Here is a 27,409-nt window from a genome sequence, read left to right as displayed (position 1 = left end):
AGGGAGAAAATCATCAAGAGCCAACAGGGACTCCCTCTCTGATCTACACTCTCTCCAGACCCGATCTCGGGTCCCATCAATCACACCGATCTCAGGGTCCCATCAATCACACACACGGTAGGCGAGACCAATAGTTAAGTCTCTTTAGATACAAGTGCCCCAGCCCCAAAATGCATGTGCTCAAGGCTTGGCTCTTACCAGCCATTAGATCACAGGCTGCTAACTTCATCAGTAGCTTAATCTCTTGACTAACTCAGTTGACTATTAAGAAGTAGGGCCCAGCTGTAGGAAGCGGATGTATCTCAGCCCCCCAAACCCTTGCCTTTCTCCCTCTCTCTGCTTCCCCCACCCCCCCTTCTTAATGATGCCCTGCCTCACTATAGACCCAGAAGCATCACAGCCATGACCTCTGAAACCAGACGCTAAGTCCCTCCTCCCTAAGATGTTTTCCCAGCCACTAAACTGCCAATCAAAGGAGAAAGGCGGCTTCTTCTGATGACCCAGTGGTCCGCCTTACCTTTCCATAAAAGTCACTCATCTGCTCCAAGGGCACGTGGGATCCCTCGTACATGTCGATGACTTCTTCATCGGGGACAACACTGAGGCCTCTGAAAAAAATACAGATGGTGTTGTCGCAGTCCTCAACTAGAGAGGGTGACTTCTGACTTCTCTCCACTGATGGAGTTTTTCCACTCCGGCAGGAGACCTGTTGGAGGCCAAGAATGACATAGCAGCAGCTCCAGCCAGTGGGCAGGAAGTTCTGTGAGGCCTCTGTCAGTAACAAGAACCAGATTTACAACAATAACTAATCCTACATGACATCTCCAACGTGCCGAGCAGGATTTCACCTGGGCATCCAGCTACTTGTCAGCTGTCCTAGGAGTCACTGTTCCTCCCACAGGAATGATCACGTGCCTTCCTCAAAGTTAACAAGGTAGAAAGCATTGTGTCAGGGTTTTAAATCCAGGCTCTCCAAGGCTCTCAACCCACTGCGATGCAAGGCTTCCCAAGGACTTGCTTCCAGTGGAGAGTTTCACACATTTGAGCAGAGAAAATGTTTCTGTTTCTAACTCATTCCTTTTCCTTTGTTACCATCTCCCACATTGAGAGCTGAGGTGGAAAAGTCACGCCCTATGGCAGGAAGCTCCACAAGAGAGGGAGGGGTTCCATGTGACACTGAGAGCCAGCTTCCTTCTGCGCACACCTCCATCTGCCGGCCCCTGGAACTTGCAAATTAATCCAGTTCCTGCACATCCAGGGGAAAGGTGAGCAGCTGTCACATGCTCATCTGAGTTGTCCATCCCAGAGGGCTGCTCTTCTCCCCTTCTCCAGGGGTGAGCATTTGAGAATCACAACCAGCAAGTAGGAAACTGCAGAGGGCCCCGCTGCCTTCCACAGGGGGCAAGTCAGTCCGCAGAAGTTCAAGCCAATCCGTGGAAGTTCCAGCAGGCTGATTAGGTACCAAGCTGCCTGACAGTAAGAGGCACACACAATGTAGCTGGTGCTTGGGCCTGTGATGTCTTCCAGCCTCCACTCCCCACACTAGGTTTAGAAGCACCACGTGCATTCGCTGACATTTTGCCTGACTAACCTGTTCCAATTCCTGGCCTTTGAGAACAAAAAACACCACTGTGCTCCAGCAATCAGATAAGACCTTGTAACAAACCACATCATTCTAGACTGACCTTGGAGAACAGCTCTTGCAAAGCAGCCATCTACAGAACCATACAAGGAAAGAAAGCAAGCAAAATCATGAGGGGCTCTGATGAGGTGAGGATCGGTCATACATACACACACAGACACACAGAGACACAGAGACACACACACACACACACACATACACACAGAGACACACACACACAAACACAAGCACACATCATACACACACACAGACAGGCACACACACACACAGGAGAGACACACAAACACACACACATACACACACAGACACACAAACACACACACCATACACACACATACACACAAAGACACACACAGAGAGACACACATACACATATAGACACACACAGAGAGACACACAAACACACACACACACAGACAGGCACACACACACAGGAGAGACACACAAACACACACACATACACACACACAAACACACACACACCATACACACACATACACAGACAGGCACACACACAGGAGAGACACGCAAACACACACACACGCCCCAGGCCTGGCCTTGCCCTTCAGAAGCCACTGCTGTGGCTGAAACCCAAGCCCAAGGGCCTAACCTGCAGCAGCTCTGGGACCTGCTGCGTTCTCCCCTCCATTCCTTCTCACCTGGTTCTGGGGGACAACGGCACTTTTGCCTGCCTGTGCTGCTACATGCCAAATGCACCTCCACTTCACAGCCACAGCACAGAGCAGGCTCTGGAGCTGCCCCTTTTACAGAGAAACCAAGGCTTCCAGAGCACCAAGAACTTGCTGAGACCCAGGATGTGGAGGCAGCAGGGCTGGGGTTCACCTGGGGCAGTCGGTAAGACCCCCAGACAGGCACACAACACTGCACTGGGAACTCCCTCTGCTCTGGTGACAGAGTTTGCGAGGACTCACAGCTGACTGTCCTTTCTCCTTAAACACGCCATCCGGCTCCTCCTGCTGAGTCCCAACCCGGCCCTTACACCTCCTGTGTGGCTTCTCACAAACCCAAGCTCCTGAAGGCATCCCTACAGCCAAACCCTCAGCGCTAGCAGGACTCAGAGTGAGTGAAGGAACGGTGATCCACACCCAGCCACTTCCCTCATCCTTGGTCAGTTAGCTGGGCCTGAAAGGCGACACCTCTGGGTTCCACCTGTGAGCAAGATGACACTTTCTCTTACCTGTAGACGGTTCCCATCTGGATGTAATGAAAAGCATCGATCTTCATCAATATTGCCTTTAAAAACATAAACATGTGCATACACGTGAATAACAATTGGCATACAAAAATGAACAATGCAAGGGCTGTTATAAATCCTATTGATATTATGTTTCCCTAACACAGTGGTTCTCAACCTTCCTAATGTTGTGACCCCTTAACACAGTTCCTCATGTTGTGGTGACCCCCAACCATAACATTATTTTCATTGCTACTTCATCACTGTGATTTTGCTCCTGTTATGAACTGTAATATAAATATCTGTGTTTTCCCATGGTCTTAGGCCAACTCTGTGAAAGGGTCGTTCAACCCCCCCCCCCCAAAGGGGGTCACGGCCCACAGGTTGAGAACCACTGCATGCACAGTTTCCCAAAAAGCCTTGCTTATTAAGTGAGGTGCCTTTTAAGGAAATGGCATATGAGCAAAAGAAAAAGGAAGGAAAGTGTGGCAGCTGGCTCCTCCCATACCCGCATGACTACCAGCATTAACTGGCACTCCCAAACAGCGCCTGGGATGCACGCCTTCCTAATGCCCCCCTCTTCAACTGGCTCTCCTTCACGCCCAACCATTTACCAGGGAAAGCACCAGTGGTTGTATGAATCAGCACTGTATTCCCAAACACCAAGAAACTACAGAAAAATAGAAGACCAAACTCACCCGCTGGACGTCGTAATGGAGTCCACGGATGGCGAAGTTCGGGTCATAGTCATACTTCCTGATCTCCACAGGATACTGAGAGAGAAGAGAGGACACCTGGCTGAGCTAAAGATGGAGGAACAGGACGGGCATGGGGGTGCACTCCTGGGATCGAAGCACTTAGGAAGCTGAGGCAGAGGGATCAGGAGTTCAAGGTTATTCTCCGCTACACACTGAATTCAAGGCTGAGTCCCTGTCTTTTAAAAAAAAAAAAAAAAAAAAAGGAAAGTTAAGGAGCGGCAGTAAGTTCGGGACGGGCACAGATCCGCCCTGTACAAAGGCTCGGGAGGCGTTACACTCTGGGGAGAAAGGGACGCCAATAGTGACAGACCACAACGTGGTCCTCTGCTTCTCCATCCTGCCCTGGGCCCAGGCTGAGGTTAGACCGCATCCCCTTGATCCCACTTCACACCTAACACCGTCATGTAGAGCTCTGCCATGGCCAACCTCAACTGTCAACCTATCACCATGGAAACGAACCTCTGGGCATGTCTGAGGAGCTTCCAGATTGGGTTAATGAGGAGCAAAGACCACCCTGGACATGGACAGCACCATCCCATAGCGCTGCATAAAGAGAGAAAGGGAACTGGGCACCAGCATTTCCTGCTGCTGCCTGACTACAGATGCGATGCGACCAGTCCTCCTGGTCCTGCTGCAAAGACTCCTCCACCATGATGGACTGTGCCCTCAGACTGTGAGCCAAAATTACCCCCCACCCCTCCTCTTTGTCAGCTACTCTGTCTCAGCTTCACACTGCCACGGCCAGGTTCCCTTGACATCCAGAGGAGCTCTGTGCAGGTGGGGCCTCCACACAACTGCCACCATTGTTACTGTTCTCACTGTGCTGGCTGGGGACCCACAGCTACTGTCCCAGGGAACTTTCTCAGCCTGGGGCTCCCATCCACTTCCGCTGTTGTGAGAACACGAGGAGCTTTTGGAGGCAGCCTGGTCTCTACTGTTTCCTAATTACACAGCCTTGCTCACATTACACAAAAATTTCAGTCCCTCCTCCATAGTGCATGAGATTCCAGGCACTTCCTTCCCTCAGACCCAGAACTGAGGGCACCCACCGGCCAGCTTCCGCTGCCTGGGGGTGCTGCCATGCCCATTTTACGGAAATAAAAGCTGGACCGGCATGAAGACCCCCAGTGAGCCTGCCAAGCCACACTGCTGCCGGCTTCCTGGAACCACCAGGCACCGCCTGCCTGAAGGCACATGGCAAGTTTTCAAGTCAGGCTGCACGGCGCACTGACTTGAATGTCACATTTGGGCTCATTTATCTTACACCCGGGTGTGTGCCAAGAAATCCCCAACCTGATATTTCTCTTCGTGGGTGTTCTCAAGACTTCTGAACACCATGTACAGTTCTGCATATTTATTGAGATACTTGCCAGTGCCCACACTAAACCAGCCATGGTGATGTGGTTCTGCTCACTGAATGAAGGCCAGAACTGCAGCGCCTGCCCCTGAAGCCTCCCCTAGTCTGGGGGTGGGGTCAGGAAGATGTGTTTGGAGTCATGAGCATCCCTCAGCTGTGCTGGCTAGCCTCACTGCCCAGCACGAGGGAGACAGCCCCTCCTGCCTGCTTATGGCTCAGAGTCTGTGGATCAGAGTCAAGGCACTTGTCCAGGGTCACAAAGCTGCACACTGGTTGAGCCAGCACTGGAACCTGGATCTGTGTCCACCCCTAGCCCACTTAACCCGTTCCGAATCAGCCCAGAACTCCCATCTTAGTTAGGGTTTCTCTTGCTACATAAAACACCATGACCAAAAGCTGCCAGGCAGTGGTGGCGCACGCCTTTAATCCCAGCACTCGGGAGGCAGAGGCAGGCGGATCTCTGTGAGTTCGAGGCCAGCCTGGTCTACAGAGCGAGATCCAGGAAAGGCGCAAAGCTACACAGAGAAACCCTGTCTCGAAAAAAAACAAAAAAAAAAACCACCATGACCAAAAGCCACTTGGAGAGGAAAGGGTTTATTCCAGCTTCTAACTCTCAGGTCATGCCCCACTGCTGAGAGAAGTCAGGGCAGGAACTGAAGCAGAGGCCATGAGGGATGCTGCTTACCTCGGAGCTTTGCTCAGCCTGTTTTGTTATAGCTCCCAGGACCACATGCCCAGAGGTAGAACCCAATCAATAAGCTGGGGCCTCCGGCACCACTCAGTAATTAAGAAAATGCCCTGCAGACTTGCCTACAGACAACCTGATAGAGACGTGTGCTCAACTGGGTTGCCTCTTCCCGGATAACTCCAGCTGTGTCGAGTTGACACAAAAACTAACCAGGGCAGTCCCTCTCCTGGAAGCTTGTGCTCCCCTGTGACAGCAGCAGCTACCAACTCAGAAGCTCAACAAGCTGGCTAGAAGTGTTTCCAACTGGTCAAAAGACAAGAGTCCGTGGCCTTGAGGACATACGGACACATCTGAGCCTCAATGAGGACAACGGCTTCAGGAAGAACATGAGCATCCTGATAAAGTCCAACGTGTCCCCTGTACAGAACAGCCCTGGCGACATTACTACCTCAGTTCACCGGAGGACTCGGGTGTCCTCCCCATGCATGGGTAATTCCCACAGCCCTGGAGCCAGGCTGTGTCCCACCGCAGTTCTCTGAATGGCTAATAATGTCTACAATGCAACCGAGTGTTTCAGAATGCCTGTAAAGGGTCTGGCTTTGCAAAGCTTCTAGTCTGGGATTTCACGGAGCCTGGATTATGAGTCTAGCCGAGAACAAAGCTCTTTCAAACCTCACAAAACAGGAAGCAAAGACCGTACAGCCTCTACAGCATGCTGGCCCCAAACAAAGCACGGTGCTCCCATCCACCCGCACAGTGCACGCACCTGGACAGCAAGCATTTGCTGAGCACGTACTTTGTGTCGAGTAACTGTGCCAGGGACAGAGGATACCACTGACCGTGTCTGTTCCAAGGAAGTCCACTCTACCCTGACAGCCATGCCACAAACAAGCAGACACTCATGGAGCACAATGCCTCGCAGTGACCCATGCTATAAAGAGGGCTCAGTGTGCGGGCCAGACAGCTGGCAGGAAACAGCGGCAAGCCCGGTGTAGTCTGGGGGCAAGCGAGGAAGGAGGCCGAAGGTAGGTAGCACCGTCAGGCCTATTAAAAACTCACTTTCGGGAGTGGAGAGACAGAGAGCTCTGACATGTATTTATCTTAAAATAAATAAAAGTTAAAAGGAAGGAAACTGGAGAGATGGGTCTGGTTCAGTCAGTTCCCAGCACCTACATCCAGTGACTCCGACCACCTACAGCTCCAGCTCCAGGGGAATCCAATGCCCTCTCTAGCCTCCCTGGACACCCACTCACGTGTGCAGAGACATGCAGATACATATAAAAAGATAAAGTATCTCTTTTAAAAAGACTCACTTGCTATCATGTGGAGAACAAACCTAGGGGCTGAGAGGAAGGTAGCTGGGACTCTCAGAGGTGACAACTGCTCGGAGGAGGGCAGTGGCTTCAGGAGAGAGAAGCAGCATGTGGGAGCCAGGGGGGCGGTGGTGGCGCACACCTTTAATCCCAGCACTCGGGAGGCAGAGGCAGGCGGACTCTGAGAGTTCGAGGCCAGCCTGGTCTACAGAGTGAGTTCCAGGACAGCCAGGGCTACACAGGGAAATCCTGTGTGTTTGTTTTTCGAGACAGGTTTCTCTGTGTAACAGTCCTGGTTGTCCTGGAACTCGCTCTGTAGACCAGGCTGGCCTCAAACTCACAAACATCCACTTTCCTCTGCCTCTCGAGTGCTGGGATTAAAGGCCTAGGCCACCTTGCTAGCGTGAGGACCTGAGTTTGCTCCCCAGAAACACGTAAAAAAGCCAGGTGTGAGGGGCTGGGGAGTTGCTCACCAGATAAAGGGCTTGTGTCTCACACATGAGGATCTGAGTTAGGATCCCAACACTCATGCAAAAGCCAGGCCTGGTGGCACACACGTTTGCAACCCCAGCTTTGTGGAGGGCAGGGACAGGTGGGTGCCGGGGACTCAAACTCCGCCAGCCTAGCTAAGCCCAGGCTCAGAGAGACCCAGTCTCAAAAACCACAGTAAAAAGTGATAAAGGGGGGCCGGGCGGTGGTGGCGCACGCCTTTAATCCCAGCACTCGGGAGGCAGAGGCAGGCGGATCTCTGTGAGTTCGAGGCCAGCCTGGTCTACAGCGCGAGATCCAGGAAAGGTGCAAAGCTACACAGAGAAACCCTGTCTCGAAAAACCAAAAAAAAAAAAAAAAAGTGATAAAGGAAGACACCAGCATTGACCTCTGACTTCTATACACGCGCACATGCATGTGCACATGCACACATATACCACATACACAGAATTTAAAAATAAGTAAAAATAAAATAACAAAAATAAAAGTCCAGACATGGTGGTGCATGCTTATACTCCCAATGCTAATGCTGGGGAGGCAGAGACAGGTGGGTCCTTGGGGCTCACTGTCCAGCCAACCTGGCCTAGTGGATGAACTCAAGACTAAAGAGAGACCCAGTCTCTAAAACAAGGCGAAAAGCCTGGGGATGCAGCTCACTAACAGAGTGCTCGCCTGAGCTCAATCCCAGCACCCATAAAACTAGGTGTGATGGCGCACACCTGTAACCCCAGCACTTGGGACACGGAGGCAAGAAGATCAGAAGTTCAATATCAAGGACTATTGGGGACCAGCCCCTCGACAGCCCTCTCCCAGGGTCTGTGGAAGAATCTACAACCAGCTGATAGTCTAATCTTTGACGATATTAAATGAATCTATGTACACAAAACCCTTCAGTTCATTCACTTTATTCTCTTGAGTCAGTTCTCTCTCTACACTGCTTCTATCCTGCTCTCTTACTCAGCTCCCTCCCCTCTAAGTTCTATCTTAATTCCTTCATCTTAGTTCTGCCCCATCTTGGTCTTTCTCATCTTGTTCTTACCCACCTAGTTCTTCCCCATCAGGCTCTTCCTCATCTTCCATCTTGTCCTTCTGGTTCTCCTCCAATCTAGTTCTCCCAAGTTTCTGAGGTTTACAGTTATACACCCATGCAATAGCATGCTGTGGTTAAGGCAAGGTCACCAGGCTTGAATCCTTACAGGGTCATCAGGCAGATAACAGTTTTTCTCAGGCAGTGACTGTCAGGCTTTCTTTTACAACCCAAAAGGGGAGTGGTTAAAAGAGGAGGTCAACTGAGCTAAAATCGGTTAATATATCAGAAAAAAGGGTATTTATGTGCTCAAACTACATTCCTAGAGGTGGTTAGGTAAAATGTTAGGAGTCTATAATGTTAGTATAAATTATTAGTTTATGTATTAGTATAAATTATTAAACTAGTCTATAATGTTAGTATAAATCATGAATGAAATAAAACTGCTTATATTTCTTTGGGGCTTTAACTGTCTCAGTACCTCGGCTGTGTCAGTTACTGGCAGGGTGGGGATCTCTAGACAGCTGTGTCTCAGCTTGATGTATCTGGTGTGCAGAAAACCCTTTTGTTCTAAGTTAAATGTCAAAAGGGAAGTTCTAGACTGAGCTTAATTTGTACAAGAAACAAAGCTATGTACCTAATTTCCACCTGACCTAGGCAGTGTCTCCGTATGGCTATTTACCTTAATTCAGGAGATCAGCAGATGGTCTCAAATGCTTATTCTGTCTGCTGTTTTGGCCTTGGATGCTTGAGAAGTATTTCAGATAAAATCCATTGTTAGAAATGATTGGGGAAGTTATGAGAGCACACATGAAATTCATAGCAGGAAACAGCTGATATATTAAAAGGCACACCAAATACCCCTTGAGATTTGGCTTTTCCTCCAGAAGAATTCCTTGATTCTTCCAGGTACAGCTTTACCATATACAGCTGAATTTCTACTTCATATTCCTGTGGCTCCTGGCAGTTCAAGGCCACACAGCAAGTCTGAGGCCGGGTGGTGACCCATGGTGGTTTGAATGAGAATGCCCCTTACAGGCTCATATGTCTGAATGCTCGGTTCTCAGTTGGTGGAACTGTTTGGGAAGGATCAGGAAGTGTAGCTTTGTTGGAAGAGGTGTGTCACTGGGGTTGGCCTTTGAGGTTTCAAAAGCCCATGCCAGGCCCAGTGTGTCAGTGTGTGTGTGTGTGTGTGTGTGTATGTGTGTGTGTGTCCGTCCATCTGTCTGTCCATCCCTCCGTCCGTCCCTCTGTCCCTCCGTCTGCCCGTCCGCCTACAGATCAGAATGTAAAGCTCCCAGCCACTGCTCCAGCACCATGCCTGTCTGCTTCCTGACATGATGATAATGTACTAAACCTCTGAAACTATAAGCAAGGCCCCCAATTAAATGCTTCCTTTTATAACAGTCACCTTGATCATGATGGTGACTCTTCACAGCAAAAGAACAATGACTAAGATAACCCCTGTCTCAAAATATAAAAATAATATGGACAGCATTCCAGAGAACAACTCAGGCTATCTCTCAGTGTGCATGTGCATGCATGCACATGAGCATGCTTGCACACACACATGCACACAAAGGAAGACATTGACAAAGATGTGAAACTGGATGATGACAAGAGCTCTTCTAATGTCCCCACTGCTCATTAGTAGATGCAGGAAATGAAAGCACTGGGTTATTACGCAATTTTTTTTATTTCTATCTTTATGAAAAATTATTCTTGCTTAAAAAAAGTAAAAAGGTATTTTTTAAGGAGCTGAACATTTTATATTTGCTTTCTGAAAGGAGGTTAAATTTCAAACTGACTGTTCTATCACTGTGCATCCCAAACGCAGATGCCTTTCCAGCTCACAAGGTTTTGGCAGGAAGAACGGCACAAAACTAACCAAAACCTCTTGAAAGAAGTGCTTGTGTGATCAGAGCAAGAGGAAAAACCGCATCTGCATCCCTGCCTCTATTAATATGCCTGATACAATTAGTATTATAATGATTCTGTTATCAAAGCAACAAATAGATACAAGGAGATTTCAGTGATCTCCAGCGTAGTGGCTTGTCAATCATGATTCCACCTTCTACTTTATCCACTGGCTCACTCTTCTCTGCTCCCAGATTTCATAAAAGTTTTATGCTCATAAGTTACGGTTTTCATAGATCTTTTAATTTTCATGTCAACAACAACAAAACCCCAGGGCAGAAGAAATGCATTAAAGCTCTGAAGGGCGACAGGGAGTGGTGGAGACGAAGTCTCTACCCAGACAGACCCGAGAGCAGATCTGACTGTGCTTCCTGCTGCCTGTGGTCTCTTAAGCAGAGCGCAGAAGCAGGCGGGCTGTGTAGATGAGAAACAATGGCACTGGTACTAGTTCTCGCTGGGCGTCTTCTAGACACCACATGTCTGTAACACAGCAACTCACATAATGACCACAACACCCCGAGGGAGACGCTGTTCTTAAACCTGTTTTCCAGAGACACATGGATGAGTGGATTTGGGCCACAAAGGAAGCTACCCAAGCCATCAGCTGGGGAATACACACTTTCAGCACTCAGCCAGAAGTCGGGTACGGAACAGACAGGAAACTAGGACAGGACCATGCGTGCCAAGGGACACACGCTCAGAGCACACTGCAGCCGGCCAGCACAAAGTCAGCAGCCGTCCAGAACCATCTCCGAGTGCCTGCTAAAGGACAGTGCAGGTGGGCAGCGAAGGCAGAGCCACCTGGTTACTCAGGGCCTGTTCCCCTTAAGTAGCACAAATGAAGAAACGTGGCTGACAAAAAGTGTTAAAACAGAAGAAAGCTGATGCTCGGGCTTAGCAACAAGACAAAAGGGTATTTTTGCCAAACGCCACTCCCACATTATGGATCAGGACAACATAACTGCTTAAGTCCACTGAGAAATAAAAGCAGAAAATAAACTTCACCAAATGTTCAGGATCTAAGCTACTGGGAACTTTGGCCCCTCTGATCAAGTATCTAGTACCGGGGGATGGTTTCTCCACTATGATCACACCTCCCTTCCAGTCACATCTGAGAGTGGACAAACTGCAGATTTCACAACCTCGGTTTCCAGGTTACTCACCACATCCCAGCCACCTCTGCTGGCCAACCAGACTGAATTACACCCCTCTGCTGTTTCCCCCAACTCCCTGAAAAAGCTACTTTTCTATCTGATGTGCCTCCTCAGCCCTCTGCTTGGTGTCTCAGGAGTCTACCAGATGGCTTCACAACTGACCGTCCCAGTACCTGATTCCCTCCAGAACAATGTCCATGTCACCCCCTACGACCCTTCCTGCATTCACAGTAGGCTACGGCTCATAAAAGCCACAAATAAAGAAGAGGGAATGGATGAGCAGAAGAGCTCAACAGTGAACACCACCAAAGACAGAACGCTCCGCACACAGAGAGCTTCGGAACCAGAGCAAAGCCCTGGGGAGACGGGCTCTGGTTGGAGACAGAGACCACAGCCACATTTCTTGGGTAGTATAGGGCGTTTAAAGGGCATGCTTATAATTCCAGAACTAGAGGGCAGAGCTTGCCGACCATATAGTCTAGCTTAGTTGGTGAGCTCCCAGCCAATCAGAGACCCTGTCTTAACCGAGATGGACAAACACTCCTGATGATGACATGACACCCAAGGTCGTTCTCTGACTCCCGCCTGTACACGTACCTGCATCCATCCATGCGCCTGCACACACATGAGCACTCATGCATGCATGCACACACACACACACATGTGCATACATACATGCAACCAGGTTCTAGATAAGTAAGAGTCACCTGGAAAATTGGAACGGACCAAAAACTGCTCATTCACCCTGCAGGCACTTGCTACAGGGCTTCTGTACAAGTGCAGCGCCTGCCATGATTGCACAAGACTGTGTACTCTGCATACATCAAAGGGGTCAAGGGGAGAGAGGACAGAAAGGTCTCCGTGGCCTTACCCTGTGTTCATTGATGAGAAGGTCCCGAGCAGCGTTGAAGATGAGCGTGTGGAGATGTTTGGAGTAGAACACCAGGGTGTAATCATAATCAAAGCCGTATATCTCAATGTCCGACAGGCTCATCTCGTTGTTTGAGAAAATGGCATCTGGATTCAGCAAGTTGCTCATGATGGAAGGAACCAATTCTAGGAGCAAAGAAAAAAAGAATCCGTTATCCCATGGCATGGATATGGATTGAATGGCTTCTAAACTAAAGGAGCAGTTTACACATCTGTGTGAAGTTCAGAACAGGCAGGTCCAAGGCCAGGGATGCAGCTCGTAGGGAGAGTGCTTCAGAGAAGGAGAGAAGAAGGGGAGAAGGAGCAGGGGAAAGGTAGGTCCGTGGGGACAGAGAGCAGATTGGTGGCTGTGTCGGATGGGTGAGGAAGTGACTGCTACTCAATACAGAATCTCTTTCCAGGTGGTAAAAATATTCTCAGTTTGACTGTGTTGATGGCCATGGCAGAATGCCTTTTATGACTATACTAAAGTCCATGGGTGGGGATCCTGGGAGTCTTCATGTGAGCTCAAAGGTATCTACATGACATCTCAATGCAACTGTCCCTGAGAAAGAACATGTGCTCCAATGTCACAGAGACAGACCTTTTTTTTTTTTTTTAATGTATGCTGGTTACAGATTTTATAAGTATACATCGTGGAATTTAAGCACACCTCACTATCAGGAAGGAAGGAAGGAAGGAAGGAAGGAAGGAAGGAAGGAAGGAAGGAAGGAAGGAAGGAAGGAAGGAAGGGGGGAGGGAGGGAGGGAGGGAGGGAGGGAGGGAGGGAGAGAGGGAGGAAGGAAGCAAGCTAACATTCAATGTATTGGCTACCAATGCTTTTCCGTATATATCCTATAAGGCTGACCTTACTGTACACACAGGCCTGTACAGCAGTCTCTGTAGCTCCTATTCAACCACAAGTTCACATTACCGCAGACTCAGACTGCGACCTTACACATCTACATAAAACTTCGATATATGTATTGAATGTGTGTGCCATAACCAATATGTGGTGAGCAGAGGATCTATCAGAGGTGGGACCACCCCACCCACTGTGGGGGGTCCCAGTACACAAAAGCAGTTTTGCACTCTCTCTCCATTTGAAGGACTGCGATCACTTCACTTTTATTCTTTCTTAAAGGGATTCCACAAATTCTTTCTACCTTACAATGTTTGTGAGTTCAAACGAACCCTTACCACAGTCCGAGCTGCCAGATGAGGGCTGTGGCTTAGAGCAGAGTGCATGCTTGGCATGCACATGGCCATTTGATCCCCAGTACTGAAAAAATGATCTTAGGATGAAAGAGAGAATGCTCGTGACCTTACTTCTGCATTATGCTGGAATACTTTCCTATTTTTATCCCCCTAGAAAGTAATTCACCTTTAGCCATGGGTTACTACCACCTATGATTTTTAACAAGAGTGAATTCAGAAAGCAGGAGAGTGGCAGGCACTAGTGCCATGTGCCATGTCCACACCCAGCTTCCACCTCGCGACATTATTCTCAGATACCGTAGATTGTCTGAACGCGTCTGAAGACAGCATCCCGCAGCCATGTTGATAGCTTTCCCAGAACATAATGGAGAATTTGTGGGGTTTTTTTTTTCATTTCCTACCCCAAATGACAAAAAAAAAAGCCTCTCAAAGCTGTCAGATGTGCTGAGATGCTGCACACGATATATCTCTGTGGTCTAATGGACTGGAAAAATCAACTAACCCGTGAGATCTCGGGCTCCGGGGCTCCCTGGAGGGTCTTCAGGGGCATTTCAGATCAGACACTGAACAGTGTATCGTAAGACAGAAAGGAAATACTCATCGAGGCAGCCATTAACAGTCCCTGGAGAGCAGCCTCCTGTGCTGACCGTGGACAAACACAGACCGTCCTACACTAAAGGGACACGTGGTTGTATTCTTTTACCTTTTCCCACTTCCGGGATCAGACTCCGCAGGAACCAGCTCATAGGGCACCAAGTGCTGAGGCAGGGGCTTTCTGAAGCTAAGGGCAAAACCACCACACACTCTCACAAAATTCAACCTGTCTGGATTCTATGACTCAGGACCAGCACCAGCTCCATCAGAACAGCTGTCAACTCTGTGAAACAGTCTCACTGTGTCACCCAGCCTGGTCCCAGACCTCTGGGCTCAAGTGGTCTTCTAGCTATAGCCTCCCAAACAGCTGGAATCACAAGTGCACACCACTATGCTGCAGCTGGCAGCCAGCAGTTAATAAGTTAATAATTGTCATGTCCTGTATGCAGTCACAAAGACTTACCTCACTTAATCCTTTCAGCAAGCCCATGGAGTGCATACATACTGTTATCGCTATCTTACATGAGTTCAATCGAGGCACAGAGAAATCACATAATTTCCTGAAGGCCACACAACCACCCAAGAAGACTAGCATTTAACCTGAGAAATCTGGCTCCGGAATCTGTGTTTTAACTCCCTTCCCCCAAATCATGGGATCTGACTGCAATGGTGAACAGTGGACATTTTTCTAAATGATTTAGAAATGATTTTCTAAATCAACGGGAGGACCGGCAAGGTGGCTCAGCAGACAGGAACACTTGCCGAAAGCCCTGAAGACTTGCCTGTGATCCCTGGAACACGGCAGAAGGAGAGCGCCTACTCCTACAAGTTAGCTCTGACTCTGCAGGTGTGCTGTGGTATGCATGTGTGCATGCGCCTGCCACACCCAGCCAATCAATATTCTTAAAAACAAAAACATAAATACATCAAATGGAGTCCATCTATTATTTTTATTTCTATGAACAGCAGCACAGTAGTGGCCAAGGGGCCACCTGGGTAATCAAGAGGTGCTCCCCAGACCTAGTGATGGCTCCAGGCACATGACCAGACCCCCGCTAGGGGTAGAGTCCCAGCTACAGCCCTGGGAGCTAGATCCCAGATGGTAACCCTGGTACGTGGTCTTCCCACACCCACCAACTTCAAAACCACACTTCACACCCCGCAGTCTCCAGGCCGGCGATAGTGAATGCAGGAATGAGCACAATTGTGCTCACGCTGACACTTCACATGGGACTGAATCTGCACTACTCCCCACATTTTCATTAGCATCCCCCATTCAAAACAAGGCAATTGCCTTGGGTCTCAAGGTGACGGGGTGAGAGGTTCTTTCGGTCACCAATGTGGCACAGGTCTGAGGAGAGCAAATCAACCGACATTTGAAGAAAACAGGAGGCAGACGGTTCACCCAGGAGAACTCACCCGGGAGGGCAGAAGCCAAGCTCCTCCGTGTCTAATACCAGAGATGCCCGCTATGTGACCGGGGCTGCTGTGGGTGATGCTATTTTCTGAGTGTGACAGGATCATCCAGATGACGTAGGTGAGGCAGGCTTGCTTATGAAGGAATCAAAAGCTCCTCTTTCACAAGTGACCTTTGTGTGGGGAGCTCCAACAGTCTGCTTTCATTCAGGCTTATATTTACAAAAAGCCTGGCAAGGAAGCCTGTTTCACTACCGGACACGGTGTCACCGTGCACGGGAAAACCCCCACAAGTCAGCGCGAGAGAGCTGCCCAAGGCTCCCCAGGGCTGGATCCCACCTAAGTGTCACCGCCTCAACACCTGGCTGGGTCACACGTTCTCATGAACACAGGCACAAGGGGAAGCGTCAGAAGCCTAATAATGTCACCAAAAATGTGATGTCACGAATACAATGCCCCTCTCCTAGTCATGGAACTAACTCTGCAAAAGTGAAAACAGAAGCAGCGTGGTGGTGGCGCACGCCTTTAATCCCAGCACTCGGGAGGCAGAGGCAGGTAGATCTTTGTGAGTTCGAGGCCAGCCTGGTCTACAGAGCAAATTCCAGGACAGTTACACAGAGAATCCTGTCTCGAAAAACCTAAACCAAAAAACAACAAACAAAGCAAGCAGGAACAGGGGCGGGTGCAGATTAGAAAGCGAACCCCTTTTGCACACAAGAGAACAGCAACGTGTACAATTGGTGCTGGGAAGTGGAGAGGCGGCTCTGAAGCTGGCCATCAGAGCGCCACAAGCCACCACGAGCTGGAAGCTGTGTCCCCCAGCAGACAATGCGGGGTACTGGGAAGCCCCAGCACACTGGGTGGTCTCTGGTCCTAATCTGCTAATCAATTCCACAAAGCACTGGGGAACAGCCTTTGGCAATCCCAGCACTCAGGAAGCTGGGGTAAGTGTACCAAGGCGGGCCAGCCTGGGCTACACAGTGGCAGAAACCTGTCTCAAAAAAAAAAAAAAAAAAAAGTTGTAGGCATTCTGTTTTGATGTGGCCTTGTGGTTTCTTGCTGTATGATGATAAAATACACCTGTCACAAAATGTATCATCCTAATTATTTTTAAGTGTAATTCGGTGGCTTCAAGTACATTCTCTCCCCTGGGTTCCCACCACCACCATCCAGCTCCAGAGCTCTCTCTTGCAACACTGAAATGCCACACTCACTAGTAGCACCCCGCCCCCACCCCTGCAGCACACTCCGCCATGTCTCCCGGAGTCTGCCTGCTCTTCAGCATGTCTCAGAAGCAGGTCACTCAGCACCTGTCCTTCACATAACGTCCCAGGTCCATCCACGGTGAAGCACTCACCATTTCCTCCCCTCTCCTGACAGTGCCCAGAGGCTGGTCTCTTCTGCCAATGGGCCCCGGGAACCTGACTTAGGTCATGAGGCTCGGCAGCACACCTACCCGCCTTGACCGGCGAGCCGTCTCCGACCCTCTAGTATATACTTCTGACAAAGTCCTGCACTGTTATCTTAGCAGCTGCACCCTTCCTCTGAATCGCTTTTCTTAAGACCCCCTCAGAACATCATTCCTTGACTAAATTCTGTCTTTACTGCTGACAAGAAAAGAAAATGAACAAAAGCAAAATTTGGGTAGAGTTGGTTATCCTCCCTCTATTTATGCAACTATTTTAAACTGCATAAAGATCTGAGCTTGGGAAGCACAGCGGGTCAACCTTGTTTGTCCCCTTTATATTCAGAGACGCTAAATGACTCTCCATCAATAAAAAGCATTCAGTCGGGCAGGGCTGTCACCGTCACAGAGCAAATGTGGGGAGGGTGCCAAGTAGAAAGCCAGGGCCTGAGGTGCATCAAGGGATTTCCTCACATATTCAAAAGGCAAGGTGGGGCTGGAGAGATGGCTCAGAGGTTAAGAGCACTGCTTGCTCTTCCAAAGGTCCTGAGTTCAAGTCCCAACAACCACATGGTGGCTCACAACCATCTGTAATGAGATCTGGTGCCCTCTTCTGGCCTGCAGGGATACATGCAGACAGAACACTGTACACATAATAAATAAATAAATCTTTAGCCGGGCGGTGGTGACGCACGCCTTTAATCCCAGCACTTGGGAGGCAGAGCCAGGCAGATCTCTGTGAGTTCGAGGCCAGCCTGGGCTACCAAGTGAGTTCCAGGAAAGGCGCAAAGCTACACAGAGAAACCCTGTCTCGAAAAACCAAAAAAAAAAAAAAAAAAAAAAAAAAAAAACCACAAAAGGCAAGGTGACTGGCATAGCAACCAGGCAGGCAGCCTAGAGACTTGTAAAAGTTGACCGAGTGGGTATTGGGGAGATGTCTCAGCCAGTAAACGTACCTGCCACTCAAGCAGGCTGACCGCCCCCCAGCACTCATATAAAAGGCTGGAAGAAACGGTGTGGGTATTTGAAACCCCAACATTGCATGCAGACAGAGAGAGAACTGGATCCCTAAAACTCATGGCTCGTCTATCTGAACCAATGTGTTCCGGGTTCATTGAGAGACCCTGTCTCAAAATTTAAGGTGGGAGTAAGATCCAGGAAGACACTGGATGTTGACCTCTGGCCTCCGCAAGCAAGCACGCACATACATGTCTTGAACACCCACATAAACATACATATGAGCGAGAGTGAGTGAGCGAGACAGTAAGAGAGAGAGAGATGAGGAAGTATATTCCTTCTCCCTGGCATTATTCCAGGAACCAGACAGGAATGTGCCAGGAAGGTGAGTTTCACGAATGAGGGTCCCATGGCTGCCGGGGGTAAGCAATGCTTGTGGGCTCTGGCTCTTGGTGCTCAGCCAGTGTGATTTCACCATCTCAAACTTGTGCCTGTCCAGCCGGCCCCTCTTTCCAACCAGAGGAGGGGAGGGAGGGAGGTTACTAATTTCCTCCCTTTCTCTTCCATTCCTGGTTCTGGTCAGCTCTGCTCAACAGTTCCTGAGAAGTCACAACAGGTGGCACCCATCACTTCCAATGCAGCACGTGGCAGATGTGACAGAGATGCCTCAAGACACAGAAGCATGGAAGGCCACGCAGCCACGTGGAGGTGGGCTGATCTGTCTGTGAGAACAGCTGACCAGAGCCTCCCATTCTCCCAGTACTGCCCACTTGGAGAAACTTGCCCCTCTGAGCACACCACATGTGAGGTCTCAGTAGGTTCCAGTCCTGACTCCAGGGGGAAAGGACATGACGGGCCCACCACAGTGAGGAGTTCCGAGTAGGCACAGGACATCCCTCTGACAATTGTCGTGTACTTCCCCTGCCAATCATCCTGCCAGGCAGGTGCATTTCTGGGTCTGTTCGGTAATTTCAAGGAAGAATCATTGTTTTGTTTTGTTTTGTCTTCCAAGTCTGGGCCTAAGAAAACATAAATCCAGAGGAGCAAGGGATCCCTACCAAGAAGCTGGAAAGACACCAGGAGCAAAGAGCAAGGTAAGAAGCAGAGGGAGGGACCCGGTGACGTCACCTCAATGTCCTGCTTTACACCAGCCCATAAAATGCCTTCATTTTTTTTTGTTTGTTTGTTTCTGTTTTTCAGGGGAGGGTTTCTCCATACAGTTTTTTGGTGCTTGTCCTGGATCTTGCTCTGTAGACCAGGCTGGCCTCGAACTCACAGAGATCCGCCTGCCTCTGCCTCCCGAGTGCTGGGATTAAAGGCGTGCGCCACCACTGTCCGGCAAAATGTCTTCTCTCAATTTATCTCTGTGGTGCCAGGAATCCAACCCAGGGCCTGTGCACCCGGACAAGCACTGTAACTTGTTTCTCTTTAAAAACTTTTTTTTTCTTAGCCGGGCGGTGGTGGCACACGCCTTTAATCTCAGCACTTGGGAGGCAGAGCCAGGCGGATCTCTGTGAGTTCGAGGCCAGCCTGGGCTACCAAGTGAGTTCCAGGAAAGGAGCAAAGCTACACAGAGAAACCCTGTCTCGAAAAACAAAAAAAAAAAAAAAAAAAAAAAAAAAAAAAAAAAAAAAAAAAAAAAAAAAAACTTTTTTTTTCTTAAACTAAGTCAGCTTAAGTTTTTAATTGCTTTTCAAGGATATTCAACTGCTCAAAATTCTTACTGCCTCAAAATTTTAAACTTTTGTTCTGCATTAAATGTATTCCCACCTCTCCAATCTTAAACTTTCCTTCCACACCGACTTCAGCAGAATAGGTGATCTGTGGTCTGTGACTCCACCACACACTGTTAAGTCTGTGTCAAGGACTGCCTTTCTTGTTTTTTTAAGTTTTTTATTTATTATGGATGCCTGCACATCAGAAGAGGGTACCAGATCCCATTATAGATGGTTGTGAGCCACCATACAGTTGCTGGGAATTGAACTCGGGACCTCTAGAAGAACAGCCAATGCTCTGAAGCTCTGAGCCATCTCTCCAGCCCAATGTCTGCCTTTCTACATATGCTACATGGAAAGAATGCTGAGGAAGGTTTTCTCACATAGAATGTTGCAAACCATATGCCATGTGATCAGTTTTAAAAAGAAAAACACTCCCAGCACTCGGGAGGCAGAGCCAGGCGGATCTCTGTGAGTTCGAGGCCAGCCTGGTCTCCAAAGCGAGTTCCAGGAAAAGGCGCAAAGCTACACAGAGAAACCCTGTCTCGAAAAACCAAAAAAAAAAAGAAAAACATTAAAAGATATAAAAATTTATGAATAGGACATAACTTCCCAAGTATCAAATTTTTAAAAATCCAAAGAATATGTTGAAAAGCAAAGTATCGACAGATTTACAAAATAGGGGCATATTAGACAAAAATAAATAAATAAAACAGAAATGTCCTTGATAGATTTTAAAATCCACAGAAAAGAAATTAAACAGCTAATCAACAAATGTTTCAGCCACCCCGATCTTTAAAAAGGTAAATGAAATCCTCTGGGAACAGTTAACAGTTGCATTCTCTGAAGGGCAGAACGCACATGGTCTACTGGGTTGACTCACACACATGTTTTTCTATGGTAAGCAGGTGATCCCTAGCAAAGAAATAAAATAAGACATCATTTTCCTCTAGGCAGAGTCTAGGGCAGTGGTTCTTAACCTGTGGATCACGACCCCTTTGGGGAGTCAACCCTTTCACAGGGGTCACATTTCAGATATCCTACATATTAGATATTTACATTACAATTCAAACAGTAGCAAAATTACAGTTATGAAATAACAAGGAAAGTAATTTTAAGATTGGGGGTCTCCATAGCATAAGGAACTGTGTTAAAGGGTCGCAGCGTTAGGAAGGTTGAGACCCGCTGCTCTAGGATGTTCTTATTGTTCATGTTGTCTGTGTGCTGTCCGGAAGTACTCTGCTTTTGGTAACGATGGAGGCAGAGACGGTGCTGGTGCTGGGGATTAGAACCTGCCTCCAGGCAGTTTCAGAACAGAAAACGGTGCCTGGCAAACTTTCTGGAAGGTACCTGTCCATCAGCACCAAGAGCGTCATACTCTTTGACCCACTCTCTCACTTTCCAGGAAATCTCTGCTAGGGAAATAGACAGAGATGTGGATAAAGATGTATGCATGAAGATATTGTTACAGTGATATTAATAAGGCAGAAACTGGGGAGACATGCTCATCTCAGACACCTGAGCTCAGGACCCCAAAGCATGTTACTAATATGGCACGACCAAACAGGGGAGCTGGAGCACACTGGACAACTCTCAAGTTCAAATGAATGGGGGCCACAACCCCAGAAACAGGGCGAGGACACTTTCTCGATGGAATGTTATGATTTAACTTTATTTATGAATAAATGTATATAAATCATTTAGTTATGCCAGGCATGGTATTCCATGCTTGTAATTCCAGCACTGGGAGGCTAAGGCAGAAGGATCAAGAGTTCCAGACTAGCCTGGACTCTACAGAGAGAGCCTGAGAATAGAACTCACTGGTACAGTGTTTGCCTAGCATCAAGGTTTGACCTTGGGTTTGACCTCAACACCACAAATAAAATAAAATCATTTGGCTATATATTTTTTTTAATTTTGGTCATATGCCAGATTTAGGCTCTTTCCTGGGGTGGGGGCAGGGCAGAAAAAGAATATATAAACTCAAAAGGCCTTACTGAAGAGACAAGACCCTTTCCCTAGCGAAGTTTAGCAGTTACAAAAAGTGGACGGAGCCTCTCATTTTCCCAATACACCACCCAACTCTCTGTGGATCTTCGCAGTGCTCAAAGGACCCAGTTGTCCTAGAGGACGGCAATCGTGTGTGCATTTACATTCTGTATGAGGCACTACGTAAAGTCAAGGCCACGGACCGCACTTGCTTCAGGGCTCCAGTACTATGCCCAGTCTACAGAGGGGGAAAAGGGGTGATGGAAGATTAATAATTCAGGTCACATATTTTGTGGCATGCAATATGTTGTGGTTTGAATGTGAATGTCCCCCACAGGCTCATATATCCGCATACGTGGTCCCCAACTGGTGACGCTAACTGAAGAGGGTTAGGAGTTGAGGACTTGCAGGGAAAGTATGTCACTGGAGGTGGGCTTTGAGACCCATAGCTTCTCCCCACGTCCAGTTCTCTCTCTATTTCGTGCTTGTGGTTGAGATACGATCTCTTGGCTTCTTGTACCTGCTGCCATGCCTTGGCCACGCCTCCCCTTTAAGACAGATTCGTCTCCCCCTAAGTCAAAATCAACTCTTTTCCTCCCCTTTAAGACAGATTCGTCTCCCCCTAAGTCAAAAATCAATTCTTTTCCTTTAAGTTGCCTTGGTCGTGGTATTTTATCACAGCCAACAGAAAAGGAATTAATGCCCAATTATTTTTAAGATTTTATTTTTTATTTTTGTTTTTAATTTTTTGACACAGGGTCTTCCCATGTAGCCCTGACTGAACTGTAACTAATATAGGCCAGGCTAGCCTCAAACTCCAAGAACTCCACCTGCCTCTTCCTCCCAAATGCTGGGATTAAAGGTGTGAGTCACCAAGTCTGGCCCACAGTATATTTCTATATTTGTAAATCGAGAAAAGATTTAAGATACATGTTCTTGGCTTAGAAAAGGATAAAATCCTATAGCTCATGGTAAGTTCAAAATACCATAGTTGACATGCATGTGGCCAGCCAGAAGAGTGGTTCATCGTTTGGACACTTACAAACCACTTATAAGGTTTATAAGATTTTGGATCAATCCTCAGCATTAGAGGGCCGGGAGCATTTAACACATTTAACCTATTGAAATACATAGCTCAGTCTAGCCTACATCCCACTGTAGACTGAGAACACTTAGTGTCTTAGTTAGGGTTTCTATTGCTGTGAAGAGACACCATGACCACAGCAACTCTTATAAAGAAAAACATTTAATTGGGGTGGCTTGCTTAGTTTCAGAGGTTCAGTCCATTATCATCATGGCGGGGAGCCCATATGGCAGTGTGCAGGCTGACGTGGTGCTGGCTTCATCTTGATCAGAAGGCAACAGGAAGTGGTCTCTGTGTCACACTGAGCAAAGCTGGAGCAAAAGAGACCTCAAAGCCCACCTCCACAGTGACACACTTCCTCCAACAAGGCCCCACCTACTTCAACAAGGCTACACCTCCTAATAGTCCCCTTTGGGATTATGGGGGCCAATTACGTTCGAACTACCACACCTGGGTTAGATGACAACTAGACAAAAGCACCCCACACAGCGCACTGTCGGGTGCGGGCTGTTTCTCTCACCATCCCGGCTAGTGCGTCTCAACCCTTCTAAGAACCGACTTTGAAGGGACAAGCACACAAACTCCAGCTCCTTCCAGGACACTGCCCCCAGCAGCTGCAGTGGCTGATCCAAGGCAAGCCGCCTGACTCATGGCCCCGCCCACCTCTTGGCACGGGTACTCGCCTCAAAACAAGCAAACCAGGCCAGACAGAGGCTTTCTGCATTTCATAGCTTTGCTGAGGTGTGAATTGTGTGCAATAAGCCGCATAGCCAGTATGGAGGTCCAAAGAGACCAGGAGCACCCCCTCAAGCCTGGAGGCGGCAGCTCTCTCTCCCTCTGCCCCTGCTGAGTTTGGGGGTCAGATTCCTAACACTTATCTCTGGAATGTTCTACAGATGAGGTCATCCAATAAGCAGTGTTTTTTATAACCTGGTTCTCCTACTTACTAACCACAGATCTTGAGCATCTACAGACCTCCTGTGTGTCCGCACTACACAGGGAATGAGGCAAGAGTTATTAGTTACAAAGCCCAGGTTGTCGGTGAGGAAATCAGCACGTACCACACTGACAAGGGACACAAAGGGCTGGCACTTGGCAGGGGGAAGGGGGGAACAATGCAGATGACGTCACTTATATCTCTTCTATTAATCTAATGAGAAACTCTGCTTTCCCACCAGGATTCTGCATCATCTCCAGGGACAAGCAACCCATGACAAATAGAATTACTCATCTAGAAAAAATTGCTAATGCACATGACATTTATACTACTCCCACTGGAAGTTAAAATTGTCCCTTATTACTCTGTAATATCTATAATTCCCACCGCTCTGTAGAAATCCATCACACTTCCTCAAGTTCCAGAAATACAACCATACACAACTGCATTGAAACGGGATTAAATGTAACGGTCTGATGACAACTTAATCTTAAGGTACATTTAATAAAAAGTAAACTTAACCGCTCAAGAGAAAAGATACTTAGCTTCAAGGGGCAAAGTTCCTGGAAGAAAACAGAGCCAACGATACCCAAAGATGAAACACTCAGCAGGCTTGTCACTAGGGTCCAGAGGAGGCAGAAAAGGACTAAGCCACACACTATGGAACCTCACAGTCATGGTCTCAGTCAACATGGGAATTCCAAGAGGCAAATTTCCAATCTGCAGAGGACCCAAAAGCAACCAAGATAAAGCATCCAGGCCAGAGTCATGCCAGCAAACCACTCAGTGTGGACAAATGCCAACCACACATTAGGTTCTTTAGAAACGTCTATCCACCGGGCGGTGGTGGCGCACGCCTTTAATCCCAGCACTTGGGAGGCAGAGCCAGGCGGATCTCTGTGAGTTCGAGGCCAGCCTGGGCTACCAAGTGAGTTCCAGGAGAGGCGCAAAGCTACACAGAGAAACCCTGTCTCGAAAACCAAAAAAAAAAAGAAACGTCTATCCATTCTTTTTCCTACTCTGTTGTGTGATAATCCTTTTGTACATTGTGAAGATGTATCTCTGCCAAGGCACCTTCTTATTGGTTTAATGAAGAGCTGAGTGGCCAATAGCTAGGCAGGAGAGGATAGGCAGGACTTCCAGAGAGAGAGAGAGAGAGAGAGAGAGAAACTCTGGAAGGAATCTGAGGTGCTCGGGATGCAGATCAAGTCAGACATACAGTATGATGGAGAGGTAACAAGCCATATGGCAGAATGTAGAGTAATATAAATGGGTTAATTTCAGTTTTTTTTTAATTTATTTATTTATTATGTATACAGTATTCTGCCTGCATGTGTCCCTGCAGGCCAGAAGAGGGCACCAGATCTCATTACAAGTGGTTGTGAGCCACCATGTGGTTGCTGGGAATTGAACTCAGGACCTCTGGAAGAGCAGTCGGTGCTCTTAACCACTGAGCCATCTCTCCAGCCCTTAATTTCAGTTTTAAGAGCTAGTTGGGACCAAGCCTAAGCTAAGGTCAAGCTTTCATAATTAACAAGAAGTCTCTGTGTCATTGTTTGGGAGCTGGGTCGGACACATTTGGGGCTCCAGTGGATGGAGAGGTCACACCAGCCGCTGCTTCTGCTGGTGCCACGGCTCAGCCCAGCAACTTCCCAGAGCTGGGGCAGGTAAATGCAGCTCCCGGGTTGTACCCATGGGCATAAGCTCGGCTCTCACAGACCCAAGAGGGACAGAGCCAGCTGCCAGCGCCATGCATTAGCAGAGCCACAGGAGCCTGCACACTCACAGGAGGGAGGAGCCTGCACACTCACAGGAGGGAGGAGCCTGCACACTCACAGCAGGGCTTTGCAACATTTTCTGGGAGCCACGGTGCATGGGCCGATGCTGCAGCACTTTCTCTGGCCGACCTGTATGCTCACAGTGTGCAACCGCCCCTTCCTGTCCGGGCGATCGCCGCAGGTAGCCTGGCCCTTTAAGGCTCGGCTCCCGTGGTCAGAGAGCCATGCACACAGGCAGGCCCAGACCTAGAAAACTGCCGAACAGGTAGGGCATGCTTGAGAATATCATAGTTGATATGAGAAACCCCATCTCTCTTGTAAGTGAAGTGGCTCTGGGGAAGCCTGGGATGGAATCAGAAGCTGACGGGGAAAGCAAGACCCCGGAGCAACTGTGCAAAGAGTTCGGGAGGTACTTTTGACTGTAAACGGCATTTCTAGTGAGTCTCCTAGAGAGCTGCAGGTTTGCAGACAAGGTGAAAGGCCTTAGCCTGCGCTGGAACTCTTCTTACCTTGCTGCTGGCCAAAGGCGTCCAACTCCTGGGTGGAGGGACTACTTTCCTTTTCGTGCCCAAGATTTTCCATCTTTCTGTCCTGCCTCAAAAACTTCTCACACCACTGAGTTGTAGCAGACAAAGCAATGGCTAACTAAAGTCTTCCCACTGCGATCCCTAGAGCCCGTGACTCAAAAAGGGGAGGTGGGTAGGGCCGCACTTCAGACATGAAGAGAGCATCCTCGGCTACCCAGGCGGGCCCTAACGTAAGTAATTGCAGGATCCTTGGGTGTGGAGATGGAAACCAGGCAGGAGTCAGGCAGTGAGGTGTGAGGAGGCTTCAGTCAGCCATTACCTTCCATTGTGAAAATGGAAGGGACTGCAAAGATCACCAGAACCTCCTGGGTGGTGGTGGCGGCGGCGGCGGCGGAGGCGCACGCCTTTCATTCCAACACTCAGGCAGGCAGGAGGATCTTTGAGTTGGAGGCCCGCCTGGTCTACAGAGCGACTTCCAGGACAGCCAGGGCTACACAGAGAAACCCTAACTTGAAAAACCAAAGGGGTGGGGGGACAGGGAGAACACCAGAAGCTTCTAGAAGCTGGAAGGGCAGGGGTACACTCTTGCCCTGAGCCAGAAGAGGAAAAGGCGGCCTTGCTAGCTACCAGCTTGGCTTTAGCCCAGGGACCTGCTCCAGAGCTGTGAGAGCACAAATGTATACCCTGCAATGTGCAGACTATGATTCAGGAACAAGAGCCAAACACAGGGGCTGGCTGCTGCTTCACTCCCTTCACCCTCGGCATATGGTGGCATTTCCCAGAGGCTGTGTGACGTCTGTACTGCAACAGACTAAACGCAGAATCAACCGGAAAACCCAGAACTCTTGTATTAATCTGCACATCACAGAAACTTGAGAAACTATGAAACTATGCTGATATCCTAAGCTTTTTTATTTTGGAAAATCATTTTCTATAAAAAGAAGCCATGCCTTCTTGTGGCCTCAGTCAGCACCAGGCACACACATAGTGCACATACATATAGGCAGGCAAACGGATACATATAAAATAAAAATAAATCTTTTAAAAGCATTAAATCAATGAGTCCTAAATGGGTAAAAGTGATATACTCTGCTATTAAACGCGCTGCTCACATGTATTATTCAAAAAAGCAAAAACGAAAGGGTGGCTTGGAGAGATGGCTCAGCAGTTAAGAGCAACTTGCTACACATCCAGAGGACCCAGGTTCAATTCCGAAACCCACAAAGAGGCTCACAACCATCTATAACTACCATCCTAGGGCATTCCATACTCTCTTCTGGCTAGGGTGCTGGTATCGCAAGCGTGTGCCCCACACCTGATTTTCTACAGATCTAGGTACC

At 48.5% G+C, this 27,409-nt stretch overlaps 1 protein-coding gene across 2 annotated transcripts in view; it reads right to left on the bottom strand.

Moving 5' to 3' along the window:
• Window positions 1-27,409, bottom strand: part of Nt5dc3 (5'-nucleotidase domain containing 3) — a 57,036-nt gene that overhangs the window by 21,711 nt on the left and 7,916 nt on the right. For both annotated transcript variants that reach the window (XM_052753019.1, XM_052753020.1), the window contains exons 2-5: window positions 12,412-12,596; window positions 3,536-3,610; window positions 2,841-2,896; window positions 518-608 (exon numbers count right to left, since the gene is read on the bottom strand). In XM_052753019.1, the coding sequence (XP_052608979.1) occupies window positions 518-608; window positions 2,841-2,896; window positions 3,536-3,610; window positions 12,412-12,596 (407 nt within the window). The remainder of the gene's footprint in view (window positions 1-517; window positions 609-2,840; window positions 2,897-3,535; window positions 3,611-12,411; window positions 12,597-27,409) is intronic.

The sequence above is a fragment of the Peromyscus californicus genome, unplaced genomic scaffold (assembly GCF_007827085.1).
Source record: "Peromyscus californicus insignis strain IS unplaced genomic scaffold, ASM782708v3 Scaffold_24__1_contigs__length_46423439, whole genome shotgun sequence".
NCBI lineage: Eukaryota > Metazoa > Chordata > Mammalia > Rodentia > Cricetidae > Peromyscus > Peromyscus californicus.
The sequence above is the reverse complement of the archived record's forward strand: the minus strand, read 5'-3'. Positions and strand labels throughout refer to the sequence as shown.